General features: G+C 36.7%; 1 protein-coding gene across 3 annotated transcripts in view; it reads right to left on the reverse strand.

Moving 5' to 3' along the window:
- Positions 1-19,736, reverse strand: part of ERC1 (ELKS/RAB6-interacting/CAST family member 1) — a 295,399-nt gene that overhangs the window by 212,933 nt on the left and 62,730 nt on the right. For 2 of the 3 annotated variants that reach the window (XM_061444782.1, XM_061444783.1), the window contains exons 4-7: positions 8,456-8,530; positions 6,218-6,373; positions 4,402-4,485; positions 1,634-1,801 (exon numbers count right to left, since the gene is read on the reverse strand). In XM_061444782.1, coding sequence (XP_061300766.1) covers positions 1,634-1,801; positions 4,402-4,485; positions 6,218-6,373; positions 8,456-8,530 — 483 coding nt within the window. The remainder of the gene's footprint in view (positions 1-1,633; positions 1,802-4,401; positions 4,486-6,217; positions 6,374-8,455; positions 8,531-19,736) is intronic. The other variant, XM_061444784.1, reaches the window with a different exon arrangement.

Genomic DNA, 19,736 nt, shown 5'->3' on the forward strand with positions numbered 1-19,736 from the left:
CTTCCAGACACTTAATGAACCCAATTTGGTTTTGTATTGTGGCTCTATATGAGACTCTCATTCAGAAGAACACAGTGAAGAACAAATATCCTCAATGATTTAGTAATATTACAAGCTAGACAGTAGGAGAATAATGGCTTTCAGCTAAAATAAAATCAAAACGTTATGAATAATTATCAAAGGTATCTCTCAATGGTATACAGCCAAGTCTTTTTGTCTTTCAATATTTTGTTTCAATTCCATACATTTTATTTCAATAAACATGCTTACCTACCACAACAGCTGAAATTATGGCCATCTACTGAAGTCTTTTAACTTCCTAATAAAGTACATTATTTCAAGAACTTTATCTCTCATGGGTAGAAAAGTACAGCTTTTTATTATTTAAAAGTATAAAGAGAAATGTGTTTCTAGATTCATAGAAGCCACACAGTGATTTAATCTATCTGTATTCTTTTCAATCTTTTAAATCACTGTAATAAATCAAAACATGTAATTTATATTCTTAAATGTTTATTTACCTAACACCTACTTCCAATGATATTTTGAAATGTAAATATCTTTGAAAATTACCATGTACAATTCCTGACTAGCAAAAAAGAAAACAGATTTAACAAGTTTCTGATTGCAGCCAAGCACACTTTCACAGTTATACAGACTAATGCCATTTAAACCTTTACATAAATCTGAGAATAATCAGAAAAGCCATCTCAGAATTACCAGAAGACATTTACTATGTAATTTGACTTCTGCATCTGGACAAGGCCATGTGCACCCCCAGCTAAAGGAAAGCTACATGAGGGTAAAAGTTCAAATACATTCTCTTACACTTTAGTAATATGGAATCTTTCTAGCAGTGTTACCCACAATTTTTCAGTATGCTCATTTAACATCTCCTTTGGCTTTTTACTGTTCTTGCTGTAACAACACAAATATTTTTTGATGCGTGACCGCCATCTTTTGGACTTCTACTAATACTACAATTTTCCAAGCCAGTAGATTGAAATGCTGTCTTCACACATTTCATGCTTGTTCCTCAGCAATATCCAGAAGCAAAAAATTTATGCTGTACTTATTATCTATTTGATGTTCATATATACACTTACATCTTACATTATTAAGCATTTGTTATCGAAACACAGTTTTGAAAATGCTTATTTTTTACCTTAGAATATGCATCATAAAACACAAAAGCCCCTATTTCAGGTGTAAGCACAGGCCTATGTGCAAGATTTCCCATACATGATGACTGTAGTAGTGAAGCCTTAGAGAGTTGTATGCTACTGGAACGCTCTTCCTTTCCCTGCTCTCTTTTAGCTATGTTATTGAAAATAAATCCCCCCAGCTCAAGCATTTCAACTTCCAATTTAGCTGTGCCTAGGAAAAGCTGTATTAGTGACTGCATGTTAGTGGAACATGTCATACAAGTGTGTATTCAATCACAGGAATATATGTGCTTTTGCATAAATCCCCTGGCCTAGAGAATCTAAAAATAAAATCAAAGGTACAACGTGCTCAGAACAAGCATTACTGAGTGGCTATGGGATTGCATAACCTAAGCAAGAAGTAACGAAACAATGCTTTTTATCTGTTTCTCTATAAAAGTCATTAAGTGCAGAATTGCCCATTTCACCTCTGTCTGCAGGATGGCAGCTCTTTGCTCTTTAGCTGTGAGGGACTCTTTCAGTACTTCAATATGCTGCTTGCTGTCAGAAAACTGATTTGTGAGGGTCTCCAGCTTTGTCTGCAAGGCCAGCAACTCGGTGTCTTTGCGTGACAGCTCCTGTTTCACCTGACCAATCTGAAAGAAAAGATGGGCAAAGGAAAAAATAATTTATACCTTCCTTAAGAAATAACTATAAATCCACATAACTACTAACAAAGAGTATGATACTCTAAACTTATCACATGGAATTGCGGAGCCTTCAATTATCTTGAATGAAAGGCCAGCAAAAATTTGTGTCATGACCAAAAGATGCAAGGAAAAGAAGAGGGGATCAAAAGTATCAATTTTTCAAGACAGGTTCTTTTAACAGAGACAGTCTGTTCTTAGATATCTTTCAAAGGACTGACCAAAACAACTTACTTAGCAGGGGTAAGTTATTAATGAAGATGAAGCAGAACTGTAGTAAGAAAAATACCCTTACCCTGTGAAATCAGAACAGATGAGATACCTACAGGTCTCTCTCAGAAGCATGTCTGCTTTGAAATGTCAAGCCAGCAAGTTTCTGTCCATCTCTCCATCTAATAATCCAGCCTCATGCTTATAGTGTATGTAAAGACATTTACGTCTCCCATTATTAAAAAACTAGCATTTCAAACTTCTACAAATAACTTTTAATTTATGGAAGCTTCTTAAAGCAGACGCAAATACACATCCAAGCATGAAAACTCTTTGTGGAGTTGCACTTTACGGAGGGCAATTTCCTAGATTTAATTTAGTGAATACCAAAATGCTGATTTAACATATATAAGTTGGATTATTGTTTAAAAAGACATGCAGTAAGAAATCTAAAAGTAAAGCACTGAAATGAGATGAAATCTCATTCTGAGTCCCAGCATCAGCCAGGACAATTTTGATGTTAATCTGAAGGAAAAAAAAAATATATATATAAAAAATTAAAGAGGACTGGGAAATCTAAACGTAGACCTATATCCACATTTATAACCAACTTCCTGGTTTGCCTCCGATGTACCTCATTGATTAAAATAGCGATCTCTTTACTTTTACATATTGTATAGCAGAGGTGCACGTATCTCTAAAATGAAACAGTTTTCCCTTTTTTAGCTTGCACAATTTTGTTCAACACCCCTCTACCCCCGAAGTATGTTGTCCAGTGTTTCAAAAAAGAAATTAAAGGACACCTGTCCAGGGCTACCTCCATTTTGGGGAATGTGTCAAGAACAAAATTAAATTGATATAACCTATAATTTTTATTTTTTTTTTAATTAAACACATGTATTAGTAGAAATGACTACGAGGAAAAGCTTGGATAAGTGTGGTTTTATCTTTACAACACTGTTTCAATAAAGGGCAATTAAAGAAAGAAAAATTTTTACTGAACAGTATTAAAATAGCATCAAAAGATGTCATCAAGGACTCCTGTGTTCCAGTGTGAAACAGCATATATGAGGAGACAAGCAAGAAGGAGAGCAGAAGAAGGACATTTGTCTCAAAAAAAAACTCACACAAACCATTTTTTAAAAAATGGAATAATGGGAAGGAGTATAAGAAGAATCTGATTTATAGAACTATTCAGTAGTTTATTGTTCACTTAGTTCAAACATACTAGGTCGTGTTTTTCATATTTTTATCTTTCAAAGTATATACGTCCACAGAATGATTTCACCACCTATTTAAGATAGACACAAAAATATTGATGCTAGGACCACTATCTCTGCTGTCAGCTACTGGCCAATACAACCCGTTGCACAGTCCTGCTAGGCACAGGAGAATAGCTAGGAAGAGATGAACTATTTTCTGCTAGTTATGTTATAGACTAGTCATGATACTTCTGGAGTAGCTAAACAAAAAAATCATCCTTAAAAAACTTCAGATGGTGAAGTTTTTCAACTAGTAGATACCCTGAATTATAGTAAAGCTTTCTTGAACCAGTTTGGTCTTTCTTTGAAAAGATAAATCCTTTTTGGAGTCATCTCAGACAAGATGTTTACCCTAAATACTTCTGTTTTGGTGAAACACTATTATTTAAACACAAACATATTTTGTTACATAAAAATTTCCCAGTAGCACCCTAAGATCATTCTCTCTAGAAATCCCCATTTCAGAGCTGTAAGCCCACACTGCCAACGTGCTTAAGTTCTTTAGGAAGAATGCAGCGCATACCATTCCAAGTTGCAAGAGAAGTTAAGACAGCATTAAGTGCTCATACTTCTCGGTGAGACACTATGATCACTCAGCAAATGCATTAATTTCACAGCAAAGAAATAACCTAAGTTCATGCTGCTAAAATTAAACTATCATTTTTAAAAAGCGTTCAGCATCCAGCTTTTGTTACTTTTTTGTGAAAAAAACATTAAGAGATTTCAGCACATTTTTAAATTATTTTTGTTCTAGTAGGGAAAGCAAATCTCTTTGGAAGTCTGGCCCCAGAATGGGTGCTGAATACTTTTGAAAAGAGTAAGTTATTGCTAAAACAGCTCATACCGTTAAGGAAACAGTTAACAAAACAAATACAGATGTTCAGCTGAAGAGTGATGTTATGGACACCAAAACCATGTGAACAAAAAGGCAGGCTACAAGGCTGAGCAGGCTGTTAGTTCTACTGTTATACCAAGTCATAAAGAAGGTAAGAGAAGAAAAGCTACCCCAAAGCCAGAGAGCTAGCAAGCCCCAGTGAATGGCCACTGCACACAAAAGATAAATCTTACTGCAGAGACCTCGGCCTGGAGACCAGCCACTCTTTTTTTCAGGTCCTCCCCTTGAGCCTCTTTGGCACTTAGCTCTTCCTTCAGTTGCTCTACCTGTCACGACATTGTTATGCTTTTAAATATTCATCATCTGTCAGCTTCTAGTTAGCCTGTGTCAACCCAAGTAACTAAAAGTAACAAAGAACTGAACAGAAGGATCAACACGGGTCACTCATTTTCTCTTCCATTCTTCATTTAGTCTTCTCAAAAGTTTAATGTCTCTGTAATTTCATACAGGCTGCCAGACAAGAACTTGATTATGAAACAAAGATGTATAGTTATTGTTATGTTTATATATGTCAAGTATGGGGCACTTCACCCAATGCTTTTGAAACTGGAATACACAAGGAACTTCAGACAAGAAAAGGGACTTAAGAGAAACAAAGTTAATTGTCCAGATACAGCCACAGATGACTATACAATACAATACTTAAAAAACAGATGTTGTGCAATTACAAAACAACGTAGGACAGCAAGATATGACTGCAGCTGGCTGTGAGTCAGGAATGAATAGTTATCAAAAAGGAGCAAATTTTCTGCTGGAAAATAAATGAGCAGACAGTTGACAGAAGAGATCCAGGAATGGAGCAGCTGAACAGAACTGTACACCCACAGAGGAAGGGAAGAAGAAGTTGAAGAGTTACTAACAAGGGAAGAAAGAAAGGAGAAAGAATGAAGAAAGAAAGAAGAAAGGATGGAAAGGAGAGGTGCTAAAATTGTCTCTGCATTCATAATTTGAAGGGGGTATGCTTCAATTCCTACAAGCAACTACGTGGGATAAAGGGCGAAAGTATAAAAGAACAGATGTTATCTTGAGATAAATCAGTGAGCTGGCACAAGGGAAGTGGAAGAAAAATACTTATTACATGTTTCTACTTTAAGACAAGTAACACTTCTTGAAGAAACTTTCTCCAGCATTCTTTTTTTGACAAATAATTTCAAGCAGGACAAATGCAGTAGCTTACAGTTCTTCAGTTCCTAGTAATTTTCAGCCTGTGATCCAGGCATTTGTACACTGCTTGCAGGGAGCACACAAAACCTAATTGAGAAAAGCAAGACTGCTCACAATATACTTAAATTTACTGTACAAGGTGGCCTGAATCTTCATTAGAAAATGTTAGGGTCTACTAAAAGACTGAGAAACACTTCTCTGGGAGAAACAAAGAATGAATTCACTTTTGGCTGTAAATGTCAAAGTAGTCAGTGTCCATCTTTATACCTGATAAACAACATTTCTCGCTACTGAATTTGTCCTGCATAAATTAATGCTGGCACTACCACTGTTATAGAATTCTGGTTCCATTACTGGAAGGAGAGTGTAACGGAAAGCCATTATAGTGACAGTCATGCTCCTTTCAGCCTTTACATAATAAAAAGACCTACTAGTTATAGTATAACAGTTGCAAAAAGAAATAATTTGTTTCAGTAGGCTACACTTGAACAGACCAAACGAAAGCTAAAATTATAATGGATTAGCAAAGTTCTAAAGATACTCAAAACACAAAAATCCTTCTGAAATAAAAGAAAATCAGGTGTGACAGTTAAAGCAGAATTTGTGCCACTGGCCATTCTGAACCACCATTACAATATTTTCAAATTTGAACTTAAAATTCTCTTAAATATTTTTAAGTTATTTTAGTGACTTCAAGGCAGAATACAAATAAATTCTGCTTCTCAGGACTTGAATGGGAACCCAGACTGTAACTCCTTATTGAAGTATGAAAATTTCTCTCCGCTGGTTGCTAAGCTCAGCTTATCTCACTAGTCTCATTTGCTTTCTCAGTACCTTATTTTTCATGAATTTGGAATGACTACGGTACACCTCCATTTGCTTCATTTCCTCTTCACGTTCTTCTGTGCTCAGAGCTCCATTTGACTTCAACATCTGAATCTCCTCTTCCAAATCCCGGAGGCCACGCTCCATGGAAGAAATTTTTGAATCCTGAAAATGGTTAGAAGAGAGAGATAAAGATACACAGTCAGATGATTTGTTAACATACCACTGGAGTAAAAAATAAAGGAAATAGTTTGTTGAACATGTACCTACCTGCCCTTGAAATTTACTCCTGAAGTTCCTAAAGAAATCAGCCTACACCTCTTTACACAGCATCTGCCTGAGTGCTCAGGTACTCATTTTTCAGTATTTTATACCTTCCAAGGCAAGCAAGAGTTTAGTACTGAAAGAAAACATGGCTAGGGGCATGGACTCAGTATATAATAAATAAATAAACAGGAGGAAAGGTTGCCTTGTAATGCAAAGCCAATATAAACCAGAGAAATTTAATTCTAATTGAATTAACAGTCACAGCAAAATGTGACTGCAAGAATGACAAAAAATGGGTTTGTGCTATTAGTGGTTAAAGTGGCATCACAAATTGAGGACATAAAAAGCAGCATAAGCAAAAAAAAAAGATGCGATAATCTAGTTTTGGGTGGACAATTAGCTTTGAGTGGATAAAGCAGTAGAGGATCCTTCAAGTATTCTGGCTCATGTATACAACATATAAAAAATTTCCATGGATAAAAAAAAAATACATCTGGAAAAATAAAAAAGTCAATCTACCATTATTCTCATAGTTTTACAGAACGATCAGAGGTTTTCAATCTACTTGGTTTACTGCATCTTTAGAAGTTTTATGTGTTAGGAACAACAAGAACAGGCTCAAGCAGCACAAAGAGCTTCATACATGCTCATGAACATAGATATGTATTTCTAAGTTGTAGCCTCTTCAAGCAGAGTATTTTTTTATTTAATTTCTCAAAAATATTTAGTCTTTCCTGAAATATAGGTAGGATTTGAAACTATGCTTCATTCTTTTGCAGCCCAAGCCTTCATTTTTTTTTGTGTTGAATAATCAAAGCACAGCTGAAAAGAAACAAAAGCCTGAAAAGATTTTAATGTATAGGTTTTCACTCATGAGGTAAGATTTCTCTAAAGGACCATCATGAAGATACAGTCGGATCTCCCCGCTTAAGTTTTGATGCTTAAGTTAAAATTAGTAAAGCAGGCTTATGCAACAAAAAAACTAGAGAGGTGGTAAGGTGAAGCATTATGTTCTAATATACAGCAGTATTTCGTTTCAGCACTCACATCACTTCTCAGAAGTAACAGTGTTTCTCTTTTGATAGTAAAGACAGCTTATTGTTACCAGATGGTCAATTAGTTTTCATTACTACGGACCACAAAGCTGACTAATAAAAGAAAAAGGGCAAATGAATGCCTCCAGGGTAGAAAGATGGGAAATGACTATGGAAAACATTGAGATGGAATGGAAAGAGTTGGAAGGGAAAAAAAGGAAGGAAAATAAAAGAAAAAGACATAGATAAAGGAGGGAGATAGGGGAGATATGAAAATGGAAGAGAATAGTTTGCAAAGATAGTTTCTATTTTTTTAACTGTATTTGCCCAAACCCTGTCTGAGGTACTTTATGGACCATACAGTATGAATCACGATTGCATAAAGCTGTGTAAACCACAGACTCCACTTGTGGCTTCAGAGCTCTTGGCAAATTGCCATTGTTCCATTAGATACCTGAGAATGCAATCACAAAGATGTCTAGAAAAGTTAAGTTTAGGATGACACAAAGACATCTTCCTAGCTACATGACCCATTTTAAGTGGGTTTTCAGTTTGCAAATGGCTAATTTTGTTGACACACAAAATGCAAAGCAGTATTTTGAATGCTGACATTATAAAAAGAAAGTAACCCAAACATTATAAAGACCTATTAATCCATCATTTCCAACCTTGTAATACAATGGACTCCTGCCTAACCGAAATAAAACTGTATATGCTGCTGCAGGCAGACAGAAGGCAGGTTTCTATTGCGTCATGAAGCAGCTCTGTCTCTTCACTCATCAATAATAAAAATAATAGATAATAAACCAGTATTAAAATAGACTTGTTTTAAATTAGAAGACTGATAGAACTAGATGGTATTTGGTAGAGTCACCTTTCATATGAAAAACCTGTTTTTCAGAGAAGGTTTTTCAGAGAACAAACTCTACTGTATGCAATTATTTACCTTCATCTCAATAACAGTTTGCAGAGCCTTTGTCTTGGCTGTGTCAGGAGCATTTTCAAATCGACGATGAATTTCCTGTATCAGCAGAAAAGAAAGCAAGAATTAGCCTAATGGCACTTTGTCCCATGTACCAAACACAAACAAAATTATTATCAGCTTCTCTTTCTAATACATGGCACAGTATGTATTAGAAAGGAAAAAAAAAGGAAAAAAAAAAAAAACAACAAAAAACTAAACCTGTTTTCCCTAACTTCAAAATTCATGTACCTGAAAACAGAACAATTCTGAAGATGATTCTTTAAGCTTAAAAAGGTGAAGAAAGATCCAAGAGTGAAAAGTATCCTATTCTGAAGTGCCTGAGCTTCTGCTAAATGCAGTAAGTTTTATGCCCAGCTGTACCTGTCACATAAGTTGTACAGCCATCCAAGACTGTTATTGTAGGATAAAATGAAACAGCTTGATAAAAGAAATTAAAACAAATTCTTGTTAACTTTTAGAAACTGAATAAACAAAAGATACAAAGGTAAAAAAATAACATGCCAAAAGTCTATTTTGAATAACGTATTTATAGAACCGTAGAATCTTTTAGGTTGGAAAAGACCCTTTCTTTTAGTAGTTCAATTACGTATTAGATGATTTTCACTTGTGCAGACATGGTCTCTGACCTGAGAACATAAAAGCAATTGCTACTAGAGAAATGGAATAAATGGAATACACAGCAGGAGAACAGCATGTCACTAAAGAGATGCTGACACAACAGTGTCTGCTTTTTACATTGCACAGTGTTTTCCCAAATAGAAAATTATTCTAAGCTTTTTCTTTGGAAGTGCCTGTAGCCCCACTGTCTGAAGTGATGCCTGGCACTTCGACAAAGGAAATGTCCTACTTCTATCATCTTAACTAATTCCATTGTGATTTGGATGACATAACCTGCTAAAAACAACACCTCCCACCTCTTGGCTGCACAGTAAGGACTTAATTTTGGCAACATGCCTAGGATTCTAAACAGCCTAAAAACAGGGCTACTGGCAGACTGAACCTTGCTAAAACACATATTTAGGTGTGGCTGCTGAATGCAGTGCATAGATATCCTTCTTAATTGTGAAATACAGGTTACACATTTATCTTTCAGTGGCAGAATGGAGAAATACCAATATGTCATACCTCTAATATATTCGTATTGATCAAGAACACACACCACACAGGTGAATGAAAATTCTGAACTTTGCACAATAATTAAAAATGTAGGGCCACACACAAATATCAGAATCAGAAAAATACAAAAATATTCTTTCATTCCTTGCAAGTCAGGCTTTCTGATAAAGTAACAAAGCATTATTCCTTTCTTCTGCTTTCACACATAAGAAACTTTCACATGTAACTGATACTGTTCTGCAACAGATTAGTAAACTTCAGCATCTTCTTACCTTTAAATGCAACTGAAATTATTTTAACAAGGGTGGCTCAAATATATATATAGTGTTTTAATGATATGTTCATTAATTCCTTTACTTCAAAAAAAAAGAAAAAAAAAGAAAAAAAAAGGGAAAAAAACTACTTGTTCCCCAGTTATGTGCATCATGCATGCTTTTCACTGCTAATTATCATTACTATTAAAAATACACGATATTTGTTTCTCAGTTTAGCCAGTGGGAACTTCTAGCCACCAGATATCATCACAACATTGTCAAGAATATTGAAAAATGCTCTATAATCCCTTTTTTGTTCCCAGTTTGATGCTTTAATACCCCATTATTACAAGCTAGTAGTTTCTACAATTCTTTGACATGAACAAGAAAAGCTGCAGGTGGAGGGACACCTAGCTACCCATTTGGCACTAGTGTTTACACTACAGTTATACTGTGCCCTCTCTGTCTACAGTTTCAAAATGATATTGATATACTGAAGAGAGTTCAAAGAATGACTGCAGGAGCATAATCTGGGGTGGAGAAAGGAGGAACCAAAACAAATTTATTGTGCAAATTGATCACAACTTTAAAGTACTTTCACAGGCAACAAAACCTGAAAATGGGTCGTTCTGTCCAAAAATACTTTTAAGATTCAGTAACTAGAAACTGAAGGCTAGAAACAGTCAGAAGTTTTAAACAATGGGGCCACCTTAACCAGAGTGGGAGTTGATACTTCACCACTATCAATTTGTAACCAAGAATAGCTATCTTCCTTTAAAAACAAAACACGACAAAACCCTACTTCAAAACCATATATAAACTAAAGGTATGAATCATATTACACCTGCCAAGTAGCTCTGCAAGGGACCACAGTACCTCTGTGAGAAACAATACTGTAATTTTCTAGTCAGCATAACTACACAGAACAGGTGATAAAACATACTAAGAACACTGAATATGTAAAGAATAGCTGTGATAGAATGATTCTAATACACCATAAATAAGAACAAATTCTGTGGGGATTTTTCTTGACTAAGGAACACCAAAAGAATTGAAAATGATACAACATAGTTTAGAATTGAGGGAGTCCTCAATATTTATCAGTATCAGCACTATTGCTTAAAAATATTAATAAATTATACACATACATAATAATGAGGGGAGGAATTTAATCAGAAACATTTTCTTCCTTCATAACCTGGCCATATTATTAATTGTTATTCCCACAGTTATTCCTGCCTTCGATTTTGCATGGGATTTAGAATAAATGTGAAGGTGCACTTTTTAAGCAATGGTGTTTTTACAGTTGAGTAGTGTGCTTAAAAATACAGCAATTTATCTCTCAGTAGCACCACAAGATAAGCACTTTCCAAAGCAAAAACAGACATGCCTTCCATTTCCTGCAAAACCTACATAATGAGGAAGCACGTGCCACACTGAAAATAGAAAAATATGCTCTCATACATTAATTTCTTAACAAAAAAAAAGAAAAAAAAAAGAGAGACAAAAAAATATGTGCAACTAAAACCCGAGCTGTAATCCTGATTTTTTTTTTTTTTTAATTTTAACTGGCATACCTATTTAATTGCAACAAATGTAAATCTTACAAGCAAAGTAAAATTTCACAAGCATCCTTCAGTTCAGTGTTAACTCTCGTTATTAATTTTAGGAATTATTTAATAAATCTATAAGATCAATTTAATTTTTAATTCTGGTTAAGGACAAATCATCTCTGACTAACCTGATTTTCTTTTACAGTGAAGTAAATGACTGTGGTCAAATGGTGAACAGTGGGTGCTGCATGTCCTTCATCATAGCTTTCAAACATCCCCGAGACCAAATTGGTGAGATACAGACTGAATGAGTGGTTAAAAGGTGGGTGGACAATTAGCTGGACTGTCAGGCTCAAAGCCTGGTGATCAGCATTATGAAGTCCAACGTGTAGCTGCTTGCTACTGACAACCCTCAGAGGCTGATACAGTGGCTAATATTGTTCAGTGCCCTATCACAGAACATAGAATAGTTAGGGTTGGAAAGGACCTTAAGATCATCAGGTTCCAACCCCCCCGCCATGGGCAGGGACACCTCACACTAAACCATCTCACCCAACGTTCTGTCCAACCTGGCCTTGAACACTGCCAGGGATGGAACATTCACAATTTCCTTGGGCAAACCATTCCAGTGCCTCACCACCCTTACAGTAAAGAACTTCCTCCTTATATCCAATCTAAACTTCCCCTGTTTAAGTTTTTACCTGTTACCCATTGTCCTGTCACTGCAGTCCCTAATGAAGAGTCCCACCCCAGCATCCTTATAGGCCCCCATCAGATACTGGAAGGCTGCTATGAGGTCTCCATGTAGCCTTCTCTTCAGACTCAACAGCCCCAACTTTCTCAGCCTGTCTTCACATGGGAGGTGCTCCAGTCCCCTGATCATCCTCATGGCCCTCCTCTGAACTTGTTCCAACAGTTCCATGTCCTTTTTATGTTGAGGACACCAGAATTGTACACGATACTCCAAGTGAGCCGTTAATGATCTGAAAGATGGGACAGGTGGCACCTTCTGCAAGTTTTCAGATTACATGAAATTTGGGGAAGACATGATTTGGGAATAAGCAGTGTGCCCTTGCTGCGGTTAAAAAAAAAAACAACAAAAAAAACCCAAGAAAAAACAGTGGAAGAGCAGAGGATGAGAGAACTGAGTTTCTTCAGTTGAACAGAAAAGAAGGCTTGGGGGGATTCTCAATGCCCTCTGTGGCTATCTGACTGGAAGCTGTAGAGATGACAGAGACAAAAAGTCTTTTCAGAAGTGCACAGCAGAAGGATGATGGGCACCAGGCAAAAGCTGCAGCACAGAAAATTCTGAATCACTAATACAGAAAAGATTTTACCAGAGAGCAACCAAACACTGGACCAGGTGCCTAAAGAGGTTGTGAAATCCCCATTAATTGAAATTGCTGATTTGAACAGAAGGTTGTATGAGATGACCACTGGGAGAGCCCTTCAAAACGTGTGACTCATTTATATAAATACCTTCACTACCTGGGACCTGAAGGTGACTGGGTAGTACTTCTTAGCTTCAGCATTTTAACCAGTATTTATCAGAAAGTGCTCAATACGAGTAACTTTAAATTCTATTTCAGAAACACATAAAACTGAACTTAAAATTTATGTATAATATGAGTCCTGTATAATTTATCTCACCATTATTAGAGTTTTGCTATGTAACAAAAACACAGTTACACAAGTTTGGAGCCAATAATCACAGTAGCTCCTCCAGAAATTATTTCTGTATTTTTCTATTTGTCATTTTCTGCATTTGCAAACACAATCAACATAATTTCTTGAAAAATAAATTGATTATATTAATAAAGAGCAAAACTTGGAAAGATTTGCTGAAAATCTCACACACATGCAGGGTACCAGCTGCTCTAAAGCTCAGTTAGCCCTGGGTAGAGAAATTCATCTCCACGGTTTGCAATTTTATGGATACATTCAGACAGTGATTTCTAAATCCAACCAAAACCTCACATATTAGCAGAGTTAAGTTTGTTAACAGAGGCATCATCTAAAGTGAAAATTAAAACCCAGCTTCCAGTTCACCTCAGTATTCCAATCAGCAAAAGATAAAAGCAAAATCCCTCAAAACTTCAGCATTAGAGTCAAGGCAAGATAAAGATGAGAGACCAATTCAAACCATCCTATTAGTTTTAATAGCATGTCATTGTGTTCAAGTCTGACAGAAGTGTGACTCCAAAAGCTAAAGAAAAAATTAAAAATTAAAAAACTTAACATTAGAATCCTAATCATGTAGAACTTTATTTACGTATTATTAGTTCTTCATTCTTCCATTTCTCCCTCTTATTTAAGGTGCAAAAGCATGTATTTTCTATTTGAATTAGATTCCAACTTCTTAATAGCATTTTGTTTTCTTTTTTTTTTTTTCTACTGCAAAGTTTTACACTTGCAGAAATAAAATTCCACAAATTTCATGTTTACTGAAGAGAAGTGCAGGATAAAGGATAATATTAATATCTCCAAGGAAAGTACATCAGTCAGGAACAGAAAAGGCAAAAAACTCAATTTTTTTAACTCATCAGAATGATATCTCCTAGTATGATAGTAGTAAGAGCTCCAGTTACTAAATCTATCTACTCCAGAAACCTAAAAATTCTCCCGAAAAGTGTGCCTTATTTATGTTGGAAAACCTTGGAACAGGACAAAAGTGTTCTTTGAGGTAACTCTAATTGCTCCAATTAAAATTTCTAAAACTTTCTTTGAGCCTAGGGCAGCAAAGGGTAAGAATTATAGCACATGCATGGAAAAAGAACTTCTTTGCAAAACTTGTCACAGATAATTAAAATCTGGTCAGATAAAGCAAACAACCTTTCTCTTCACTGGACACTGTTCAGCAGTACTCTGATGGTATGTTTAGATGGCACATCCATCCTTTCTTACTGAGCTCCTTGCTGCTGCTGTTTGGCCATCACAGTATCAAGTTTGATAACCTAAAACTAAGTCAAGTATACGTACATTATAGCCTAATAAAAGCCTGTTCACTGCTTGTCTTACCCTAAGTGGAGACATAATAAAGAATGCTCACAAATATTTAGTGTTACTTCCTAGAATAAAGTGAGCACTGTTTGATTCAAAATAGCTACAAACAGGAACAAGTTCTTGTAATAAGGCCATACTAGATGACTGCAATACAGTTCACAAACAGGACTTTGTGGAGTTGCCATTTCAACAAACACAGAAGATGAAAAGAAACAATAGCTTTTTCTGCCACAGCCTCTTTCCTTAAGTTCACTGTAAATGTGTGCCCTTATGAATGACCCATTTCAGTGACTGCTTTACATACAAAACCACCCTTTATTAGTTAAGCATTACATGCCTAACTCCTTAATTCAGTTTTGCACTCAGCTGTAGTAAAAATCCATCCCGTCTGAATGGGCCCAATTATTAAAAAAATAATTTAAAAACATCAAACCTGTAATGTACTACCAAACACGGGTTCTAGGACACAAAGCGGAAAGCTACTATTAGTTCTTTCCTTGTTCCACACCACTGTAACATTCAAACCTTGAACTTAGAACTGACTTCTGAAGAAACTTGCTAGGTAAAGAGTTTCTTTCTGTTTCCAAATAAAAGGCAATAGTCAGACATCTGTCCCAGTTCAGGGAATAACTGTCTAATTTTGTCTATCAAATCTTTATGCTGAACTATGTTGACATTCTATTACACTAATATTTCCATGAACACCTCACCCCACCTTCAGTACCTGCTTAGCCTCAAAATTTGAGCCAACCACTCCCTTTTCCCATGAGAATGCTGCAGCTACAAGATCAGTAAGCAGATGGTTAGGGCCATGTACATTATCAGGACTCAGTTACACAGGACATGATGGGATTGAAGGCTTCATAGGTGTATTGGGTAGATACCACTAAATACCACTAAGCATCTGGCTAATGAAAAGAAGAGAATACATTTAGGAACTTCCCTTCATACATCCTTAGTTCTTATGATTTGAGACATCAAAGTGAATCTCTGCCTGGGCAGGAGAAATGCAGTGGTGTATCAGTATATCTTGGAGACTCCAATTAGTATATGCCATAGGACTACTCTGAACAAAGATGTATTCAGCTTTCAGACCATGTACGTCCAGCAGCAGCCCTGAGACAAACAGGTCATCAGACAACTACTGCTGTAAAGTCTGTGCTGATATACCTTGTGAAGGAGTAAGGAAACAGGACAACCCTCCCAAAGATGTTTAGCAAATACCTAACAATAACAGACAGACAGCAGCTCCTTTTTGCTCCCTGTGGGTAGAACCAATACAGATAGTTTTGCTTTTCTCCTTTCTTCTAGGCAGATGAGAAATTTGGCCTAAGCTTTCTTCTCCAAAAATATATTCCTAAAGACAGACAGTAACAAACAAATTGAGAGAAAGCTTTAACCAAGTTGGTGTAATAATGTTGGACTGTCCTTACCAATCATACTTTGCCCATAGTACTCCATGTGTCTAGAACACCAGATGTGGATACAATCCACACCATATCATGCCATAACTTGCACTGACTTTTGGTCTATTACTCTGTTTAGCTGAGAAAAATGTTATCTCTATTCAGTGCATTAAAATGAAGGGGGGGAGCAGGGAGGTTGTAAAAAAGAGCACAGCAAGCTTCAATATCTTGAGACCTATGTGCTGTCACTGCCACCAGTGATAATCTTGCAACAGGTGAGTCTGGAACAACAAGGTGGCAGTTAATGTAACTTGGAAGCTATTCTGGAAGCTGTAGTCCAGTTGCTGAATTTCATCAAGCATTTCTTGCTGGTATGAGAGTAATTTTGTTTCTGAAAGTTAAGTTTAGAATATCAACAATACCATGAATCATTTTCACTAAGATTTAAGAGGAGGTATTCAAAATAGCAACCATCTTTTTATAAGCTAGGAAGCTGAAGCTTGTTTTCTAGGGTAGAGGAATGTGATGCAGTCACATTATCATCTGCTGAAGCCAGGGCATCCAGATTCATGTCTGTGTTCAGATGTTCAATGAAACATCTAATTTCTCATTATTTTGTGTTAATGAGAGACTGTCCTCTCTATCAGTGAGTTAGCAAATACATCTTATATTGGATACACGATCTTTGCTATGGGCTTGTAAGGAAAGATTGCTTGAGTTCCCCAGAATTCAGGACATTTTGGAAAAGCCCAAGAGCGTCAAATTGCTTATGAAGATATCTCTTACTAACTGCAGGAGAATCCATTTCATAACCTGGATATGGGAGACTGAGACAGTGCTCTGGGAGATGATCAAAGATATGCACTATCTTCTATACAAAGAAATTTGAGTAGCATTGGACATTTCAGTCTGGAAAAAGAGAAAACTTGGAAGAGATATGACAAATCTAAAATTGTGAGTGGCACACGGTCTTGCTGGCAACCATCCATCATTCCCTGTGTCATCCAGTGCCAGAACAACAGGCTGTGAAGGAAGCTACTGGGAGACAGGTTCAAATTTAAAATAAATGAGACAGTATTTTTTCTGCAACAGAGTAGGCCTGTAAAGCCGCTTACCAAATGATGCTGCAGCTGCAAAAGCTTACATGGCTCAAGAAGACACTGACTGTGTACTCAGATGGCAGATCCATGGAGGATACTAAACTGACAAACCACAAAAAGTTCAAGAAAACTCTCATCTGTAAAGAGTTGGGGAGACGGGAGAGCACTACAGAGATGTATTGTGCTTGACTTGTTCTTACCCCTTCCTGGGTGTCTGCATATGGCCATTAGATGAAAGAGAATGCTGGACTAAAAGGATCATTGACCTGAACCAATACAGCTATTCCTTGGTTATGATCTTAGTAGAACCACAAGTGCGGGCTCTCTAAGATTTTCTTTTCCTTAGGAAATTAGTGCAATCTTTAGTACAATCACAGTAAAAGTGATACGTGCAGAAATCAGTGAATTTACATTTAATTTTCAAGGTCAGATTGCTGGCCACTACACCTGTACTGTCTGTCTGAGAAATCATCTGATGACCTTGAGTCTCAACATCATGCTTTGAATTACGTGCAGGCTTCAGAGTTCAAAAAACAGATGGATATCTTTTTGCTTCAAGATGCAAATCTTTATTATTATCCCCAGGAAATAATTTTACCAGAAGTCTAGCACACGCATAAAGTCAGAAACAGCACTAGCAGATTCTGACATCTCAGAACTTGCTTTAACAAAGATGGTCAAAACACTATTAAAGTTTTTCTCAGTTTTTCTAATGTGTTAGAACATGAAGTATAAATGCTGACCTCCCAAGCACATGAAAATCCCTTTGAGATACTAATGCTTCCTTTAAAACGAGTATTTAAAGAAGAGTTTAGCATGCCTTTCTAGATACTGAGAATGCTAGATATAGAATCATCAAGATTGAGTTCAAGGCAGCTCAAAAAATTCCACAGTTCATATCTGGTGCAGCAAAAGGCTAAAATAACCTAACACTATGGAAATACAGATAAACACAGAAGATTAGCTTGAGGAGGGTGACGCAGACACACATAAGAGGTTCTGCACAGAGACAACTTCCAAGTGTGGAACAGGGATAGCTACTCTGAGCCAGACCCTGCAGAGCAGAGCAACTTGGTGCTCATGATGTTAGATGCAGTAAGCCACAGTCCAGAAATATCCCCTGATTTTCTCCAGTCTCCTGGACCCTCAAGCATGAGACCTGAGCTTCATGCAGACAAGCCTGACTTTAGTTAACTCAGTCTAGCTCAGAGCTCAAGGACAGCACAAGGGTACTAACCAAACCCTTCCTGATGTGACCCAATTCCATAAGGAGATAATTTGATATCTCTGCACATGGCACCAAGTTTTCGAGACTACTAGGGTGCTCAGCTTTAAGGCTGGATCCCACACTGTATCGATAGCTTAAGCTACAAATTACAGCATACGCAGCTTACCCTTCTCAATGCATTAGAGCTGGGTCAGCATCGAGGATTAATTAAAGTGTTAGATAAACAGCACTTGATTTTTTAAACTCAGTAAGTCATCTCTACCTTCTCCAGGGAATTTTACACCACAAAGACTAGGATTTAAATGACTGATGATTTCCAGATATGTGTGAATGAAACAAGAATTCTTATCTCTCAACATCTACTCATCAGTAGCAGAAACAAATGTAAGAGCATTCCTAAAAAATTACACAGCTGCTGCCAGCTTTTCATTTATGTTGCTGGACTTAAAGCAGAAACAAATGGAAGCCATTTGGGGCACTTCCTGAAATAGATACAAGAATTGGAACAGAATTATCATTGGTTGCTAAATAAAGGAAAAACTAGTGTAGAAACTCTGGAACCATATTATCTTCACTCCAGACACTCAAGAGATTACTGCTCTAAAAAAAAGAAATCTGGCCTAAATCTGGCTCAGAAATGTAATGGGCCCTAGCTTTTCTTATATAAATGCTTGCAAGAGCACAAGTACAATGGGTCAGGGCATGTAAAACATATGAATAAGGGGTATTAAGAAGTATGTATTTTGTTCCAGTACTTAAAGAAGGGTACAAGAAAGCTGGAGATGGACTTGTTACAAGGGCCTGTAGTGGGAATAGCTTTAAACTGAAAGAGAGTTGATTTAGATTAGATATTAGGAAGTTCTTCATTATGAGAGTGGTGAGGCACTAGACCAGGTTGCCCAGAGAAGTTGTGGATGTCCCATCCCTGGCAGTGCTCAAGGCCAGGCTGGACGGGGCTTGGAGCAACCTGGTCTAGTGGAAGGTGTCCTTGCCCATAGCAGGGGGTTGAAAACGGATGATCTTTAAGGTACCTTCCAACCCAAACCAGTCTATGATTCTGTGATTGATGTGTTGCAAATACTCATCTCAAAAAACTCTGTGCCTGACCTCGCTTCCCTGCCTTCTGAGGGAGGTGGCTTAATTCCTGTCAGGCTTTCTAAAAATGTTGAACCATGAAGTAGACTTACAATGCCCAAAACAGGCCATTAGATTCACACACACACATATTATACATACATGCATAGCTATCAATTCATGCCTTCAATCTACAGATGTATAATAATCTTTACAGAAAATTTTACGATTAGTGAATACACGCTTATACATACCTGCGTACGTACACAATACATGCTGAATTACTAGCTTTTTAGAAGTTAATATTAGAACACTTTAGGAGGCAAGTTGATAAGAGTAAAATACATTTAACAATATCAAGAAATTGACGCTGGCTACACAAGAAACCATTATTTTAGGATGATCAGTAGTGAAGAATGCCTGTCACTCCTCTAAGGTGCAATACAGATATAACAATGGGTTTTCTTCTCTGTTTTCAGAGGGATGGGGGGAAGGGGTTACTATGTGT

The sequence above is a fragment of the Pezoporus flaviventris genome, unplaced genomic scaffold (genome assembly GCF_033815535.1).
Source record: "Pezoporus flaviventris isolate CSIRO_AGI_PZ_B2104156 unplaced genomic scaffold, CSIRO_AGI_Pfla_v1 ptg000002l, whole genome shotgun sequence".
Lineage (NCBI taxonomy): Eukaryota > Metazoa > Chordata > Aves > Psittaciformes > Psittacidae > Pezoporus > Pezoporus flaviventris.